At 36.0% G+C, this 6,794-nt stretch overlaps 1 protein-coding gene across 1 annotated transcript; it reads left to right on the top strand.

The window, feature by feature from the left end:
- Positions 1-1,652: 1,652 nt before the first annotated feature.
- Positions 1,653-4,886, top strand: LOC140037868 (uncharacterized). The gene has a single exon (XM_072083017.1). It carries the CDS (start codon positions 1,653-1,655, stop codon positions 4,884-4,886), a length of 3,234 nt encoding a protein of 1,077 aa, XP_071939118.1.
- The last annotated feature ends 1,908 nt before the right edge of the window (positions 4,887-6,794 follow it).

Raw genomic sequence — 6,794 nt, 5'->3', positions numbered from 1 at the left:
ATAAATTTACCTGTGACTACAAGAATATAATTATGCAATTTTCAGAATTACTTCTCAATTGAAATTGTGTCGAGAAAATAAATTTACCTATGGCTACAAGAACATAATTATACAATTTTCAGAATTACTTCTCAATTAAAATTGTGTCGAGAAAATTTTACTCATAAGATATATTGAAAATGATATTCTCCACAATTGATTTCTCGAATATGCTCCTGTAGTAGCAATATTAAGAGAAATTTTGTGAAGTATTTTGTACTTATTGCATGCTAATTCTAGTCCATTCCCAGAAGTGAATGTGATTAAATTTCAATTTATTAGTTATGGTTGTTGCCATGATTATGATTTTGATAAATATATATTTTACTATGACAAGAAAAAAAGTTACCACTTGAAGTGGGATAATAATGATAAGGATAAGAAAATAAAGGTCCTAAAGATAAATGTCCCGAAGTACATTTGACAAATCAAAATTATAATCGCATCTTCACATGGCTAATTTCTTTAAACACCCTGAACGTGTATGATGATTGATTTAAAATGATGAAGTAATTTTCTGAATTACTTCTCAATTAAAATTGTGTTGAGAAAATTTTACTCATAAGATATACTGAAAATGATATTCTCCACAATTGATTTCTCGAATATGCTCATGTAGTAGCAATATTAAGAGAAATTTTGTGATAATTCAACTATTAGCCATAAGAAATTGAAACAAGTTTGTGAGTTAGAAATTTACCTCAGAATTTACTTGAAGAAATGCGATCAGAATTTCGACAAAATCTTGTGTTTTACTTTTGCTCAAAAATAGAGACTCGTGCTGATAACGTATTGTAAAACTAATAAAATAAAATATTACAATAGGAATTGAAGAAATATTAGAGAAAGGAATAGAGAAAGGGAGAATGATATCTTATTATTCCAACAAGATACAAAAGTCATCCCAAAGAGTATCAATATATCTCTATGTATAGGTACTACAACATTAAAGGTGCATCAATCCTATTAAACATCCACTATTACAAGAATATGAAGAAACCTATGAAACGGTTCTTCTACTACATGAATCGATTTATGGATTGTAACTTCTATACATAATGTAGTCATAAATCAAGAATTAATTCTCTTGAGAATACAAAGGGACATTCATATTTTTAATTATTTCATAACACTCCCCCTTGGGGAGAGTGAGAGCCGAGGGTAGTTACAGAGAGTTTAATAGGTTTATCAAGGAAAATGAATTGGTGGATATAGCTTTTGAAGGAAAACCATGGACATGGTGTAATCATTGGGAAGGGGAGGGAGAGGTGAGGGAGAGACTGGATAGATGTTTAGGTACTGTGAACTGGTTCCAACTTTTTGCAAAGGCAGTTTGCATTCACCAAGAAACCGAAGCCTCAGATCACAGCTTTCTGATCCTGGACACTATTCCCAATCAGAGAAAAACAAAAAGAAGGTTTTATTTTGACCAAAGGTGGGCAAGAAATGGGGGAAGCAAAGGTATCATAGAGGCTGCATGGGGAAAGGAACAGAAGGGATCAAGAATGTTTAAAGTGATGAGGAAAATTAAAGAATGTCGAATGGCACTGTTGATATGGAACAGAAAGTTGAGGATGAACTCTGGGATGAAAATGGAATAGATTAAAAAGAAAATGCAGGAATTAAAAGAGTCAGATGGAGATGGGATACGAGGGCAGCTAGTGGATATGAAACTTCAACTCAGCAAAGCGTACAAAGAGGAGGAACTTTACTGGAGTCAGAAAGCAAGATGCAGGTGGCTGCAGGAAGGGGATAAAAACACTGCTTATTTCCATGCAAGTGTGTTGGCCACAAGGAAAAGGAACAAAATCACAGCTTTACAGAGGAGCAATGGGGAATGGTGTGAAACTGAACAAGAAGTGACAAACGAAATTTGCAGCTATTACCAACAGCTGCTCACAACAGCAAATTCTGAACAGGAGCAAGATGTAACTCAAGGTGTTCCAAATGCTATCTCAAGACAGATGAATGAGCAACTGATACAACCAGTGAAGGAAGAGGAAATCAAAAAAGCACTCTTTTCTATGCATCCTAATAAATCTCCTGGTACTGATGGTATGTCTCCGTTGTTCTTTCAAAATTATTGGAATATTGTTTGCATAGATGTGGTTAATGCAGTAACTAGTTTTTTCCATACGGGAAATATGCTGAGGGCTGCTAATGAAACTCTTATCACCCTGATTCCAAAGGTTGATAACCCCTTAAATTTGACTCAGTATAGGCCTATCAGCTTGTGTAATACCTTGTATAAAATCATTTCCAAAGTGCTGGCTAATAGGCTAAAGATTGTGCTAAACAAGTGTATCAGTGAGTCTCAATCCGCTTTTGTTCCTGGTAGGCAGATTATGGATAATGTCCTTATTGCTCAAGAAGTCATGCATTTTCTCAAAAACAAAAAAAAAGGGAGAGTAGGCTATATGGCTCTAAAGTTAGATATGTCTAAGGCTTACGATAGGGTGGAGTGGAAATTTGTAGGGAGAATGATGATGCGCATGGGCTTCTGTCCTATTTTTGTTCGATGGATTATGGCTTTTGTATCCTCTGTGTCCTATTCTTTTAACCTGAATGGAGAAAGGGTGGGATATATCACAGCCAGTAGGGGGCTGAGACAAGGGGACCCCCTTTCTCCGTATCTCTTTCTAATTTGTGCAAAGGGACTTTCTTACATGATCAACAGGGAGATGAACCAAGGAAACATCACAGGAATCAAAGTATGCAAAAATAGCCCCCAAATATCGCATCTATTTTTTGCGGATGATTCGGTAATTTGCTGCAAAGCAACAGTTCAAGAGGCAAAGCAAATAAAGGAAATCTTACAGGCTTACTCAAAGGCGTCGGGGCAAGTGATCAATTGTGACAAATCAGCTGTGTACTTCAGCAGGAACACTACTAGACAGGCCAGAGTAGATGTGTGTCAAGAGCTAGGGGACATGAGGGAAGCAAGTAGTGGTAGATACTTGGGTCTGCCTATGGCAATAGGAAGATCAAAGAACCAAGTTTTCGGGTACATCAAGAGCTCAATCATGAAAAAATTAAAAGGGTGGAAAAACAAAATGTTGAGTTCAGCTGGAAAAGAAGTCCTGATAAAGTCTGTGATTCAAGCTATGCCAAATTATGCCATGGCTTGCTTCAAGCTGCCGAAAGGATTGTGCAAGGAAATATGCAAGTGCATAGCGAATTTCTGGTGGGGAAGTGGACAACAAGACAGGAAAATGCATTGGTTAAGTTGGAAAAAATTATCAGAAGTTAAAGGAAAGGGGGGATTGGGTTTTAGAGACCTGGAAGCTTTTAATGAAGCCTTACTTGCCAAGCAGCTTTGGAGAATTCTAACTTCCCCAAATCTGCTAATGAGTAAAGTGCTCAGAGCAAAATATTTAAAAGACCCAAATGCGCTGGATAACAACCCTCCACAATCAGCATCATGGTCATGGAAAAGTGTTCATAGCGCAGGGAGATTGATCCAGAGAGGCATGTGGAAACGGATAGGAAATGGAAGTCAAGTGAACATTTGGAAGGACAGGTGGATAATGGGAACAAGAACAGGTACAGTAACAACAAGTCGTGCTCCAAACTGCCAGATTCAGACAGTGAACCAGCTAATAAAAGATGGAAGATGGAATGCAGAAATTATAAAGCAAATCCTCAATCCAGAGGATAGTATGAAGATCACCAGTATGCCACTCAGCTGTTTTAGAAGAAAAGACAGGCTATTCTGGAGCTTCTCCAAATCTGGGCAGTACACAGTGAAAACAGGATACGCAAATGTTGTGCAAGAAAGGAGTAATGAAATGAGAAGAGACAGGATAGGAGAAGAAACAAGTTGGAAAATCAGAAAGCATAGCTTTTGGAAAAGCCTCTGGAAACTGAACTTGAAACATAAGCTAAAGCTTTTCATCTGGAGGAGTTTGCAAAACAGCTTAGCTACCAAGGAGACAATCTATAACAGAACAGGCAAAGGTGACAGGATATGTAGTGGGTGTGGGGAGGATGTAGAAACTATGGAGCATATGTTTTTCAAATGCCCGATAGCTCAAAAAGTGTGGAAGGTAGCACCAGTGAGATGGGATGGGTTGCAAGACCTTCAAAATAACCTGTGGAGATGGTGGGAGGCAGTCTCACAAACTGAGAAAATGGAAAAAGGAAAGGAAAGAATCTGCTTAACAGCAAACATACTGTGGCAAATATGGAAGTCACGGAACAAGGCCCAATTTGAAAATGAAAAAGGAGAAGCAAGGAAAATAATTGGGAAGGCACAACAAGAGTGGATTGAATATGAGGAGGTGATAGGAAGAGAAAGGAAGGATATGGAGGGAGGAATAGGGTCAGATCAGCAGAGAAGGGTTAGGGAGCCACCAAAAGAAGGTATCATAAGAATTCACACGGACGCGGCTATAAGTGCAAAGCTGATCAGAACAGGAAAGGGGATAATAGCAAGGCACTGGACAGGAGATATATTGAGGGCAAGAGGAGTAATGGAGATGAAAATAGGAGAGGCACTAATGGAAGAAGCCTTAACCATTAGAATGGCACTCCAGATGGCAAGACGAGCAGGATGGGGAAAGATAGAAGTGATGTCAGATTGTAAAACAGCAGTCGACATGATCACAAGCAACAATGTACAGGATGGTCTTATAGCAACCATCTTGGAAGACATTGAGGACCTAATCAAAGGTTTTGATTTTTGCACAGTCTTTTGGGTACCTAGATCAGCTAATGTAGGAAGTCATAGGCTAGCACAATTTGCAACAAAGCTAGTTAATGACATTGACTGGGAAAACAACTTCTCAATGTGGCTAATAGAAGCAGCCAACAAAGATTGGAGGGCTGAGGCCACCTTTTGTAATTAAGTTCTTGTAGTATCAAGTTTAATCTATAAAATGACATTTAACGTTTGTTGAAAAAAAAAAATAACACTCCCCCTTGGATGTCCATTACACAAAGAATATGCCTCGTTAAAACCTTACCAGGAAAAAATTCATCGGGACAAAAATCCTAGTAAAGGAAAAAGAGTACACTATTCTTGTGTATTAATTTCTCCCCCTGATGCAAACATTATTTGAGATCTTTTAATCGTCGCATTCCAATATTCTTCAATTGCACTGAGATATGGTACTTCAGAACCAAGTATCTCTTCATGTTCCTCTCGCGGTCTAAAAGGATCCTTATTAGGATTTAATGATCTAACAACCATTGAAATATTTAATATATGTGCCTTATTCATATAAAATAGCTTTAATATCTGTCGGGTATAAGCAGTTTAGTGGACAAAAATTCCACTTTTCAAATGCTCAATTTGTAAACCAAGACAGAATTTTGTCTTTTCAAAATTTTTGATCTCAAATTCTATCTTCAAATATTCAATAATATTTTGAATCTCTTCAGGAGTTCCAATTAAATTTAGATCATCAACATATACAACAATTATCACAAATTTTGATCCATTTTTCTTGATAAAAACACATGGACATATTGGATCATTGGTATCCAAATATTTGTGAAAATTCTTGGGCTACTTGCTTTACACCTTCAGGTGTTTGGACTACAGGTCCAAAAACTTTTCTTTTAATCAATAAATCCAATTTAGATTGGATCGTATCTTTCCATTTTGAACAATTATTTCTATACCGATCTAGATTCATGATCCTTATCAACTTCTATAATATCAAGTGCTACATTTCATTAGCCTCAAATTAAATTTTCTATGATTTCATTCTCTTTAGGAGTTGGCTCTTCAGGAGCGATCTCTTCAAGAGATTAAATTTTGTCATGACATTTATTTAATCTCCGGAGATATTTGAAATAAATTTATACCTTATTTAGGTAGGCCGGCCTTAAATTTATTTGTAGCACTTGTGCATGTCCTTCAGGGACATCAATTTTAACCAAGGTATTTCCTGCAAGAATAGTTGATTTAATAACTCTTCTGGAGTCGATAATATATCTGACAACTGGTTTGCAATGTTCTGCAAATGAATAATTTCTTGAACTTCCAGTTCACGTTATTTTGTATGAGGATCGAGGAAATCCAATTTTTTAGGCGATTTTCTTTCGGTTGATTTCTTCCTCCCCCTAATGTCGGGAATCGTAACTCATCAGAATAAATAAATCATTTAATAGATCACTCATCAAATATTTTACGATATTTAATCGTAAAAAGTGATTTATACCCGACATAAATTTTAAATTTCTTTTGGAGCCATATATAATATAAAGGGGGTATGTATAAATACTTGTCGACTCTCAAATATTCTCACTTTTGTCAAATCATATATCTATTGGGATCAGTAAACTTCTGGTTTACTGCAGGTAATGATTATAAATCAAATGAGAATGAAAACAACTATATCGATAACCATTTCTCTCTCGAATGGTTATTATAATATAATTAACCTTTATCTCATTTGTTTCTAAACATAATTATATTATTATCTCATTTAGTGCCTCAATTTGATATCCATTTCAACGGATATTCAAATTCAATAAATTTTTCGAGACATGGTAAAAAGTAGTACTTTATTTATCATAAACTTTTCTCCTACATGGAGAAATATATCAGTGGCTCTTCTGAAACTTTCAATCACTTAAGCACTACCACTTATTGTGTTTGTCTCTCTCATTGGAATATAGTGTATATAGTAGCACTTGTTAATGAGACACATATCATTGTTATCATAATTCTTACGGGACAAATATCATCACCATAATTCTTTGATCCCAAATATTTAACATCCATTTCTTCTTCAGGAAGAAAAGCT

This window comes from Coffea arabica, chromosome 3c (assembly GCF_036785885.1).
Source record: "Coffea arabica cultivar ET-39 chromosome 3c, Coffea Arabica ET-39 HiFi, whole genome shotgun sequence".
NCBI classification, from domain to species: Eukaryota; Viridiplantae; Streptophyta; class Magnoliopsida; order Gentianales; family Rubiaceae; genus Coffea; species Coffea arabica.
Note: the sequence above shows the minus strand (reverse complement) of the source record. Positions and strands in the feature narration are given on the sequence as shown.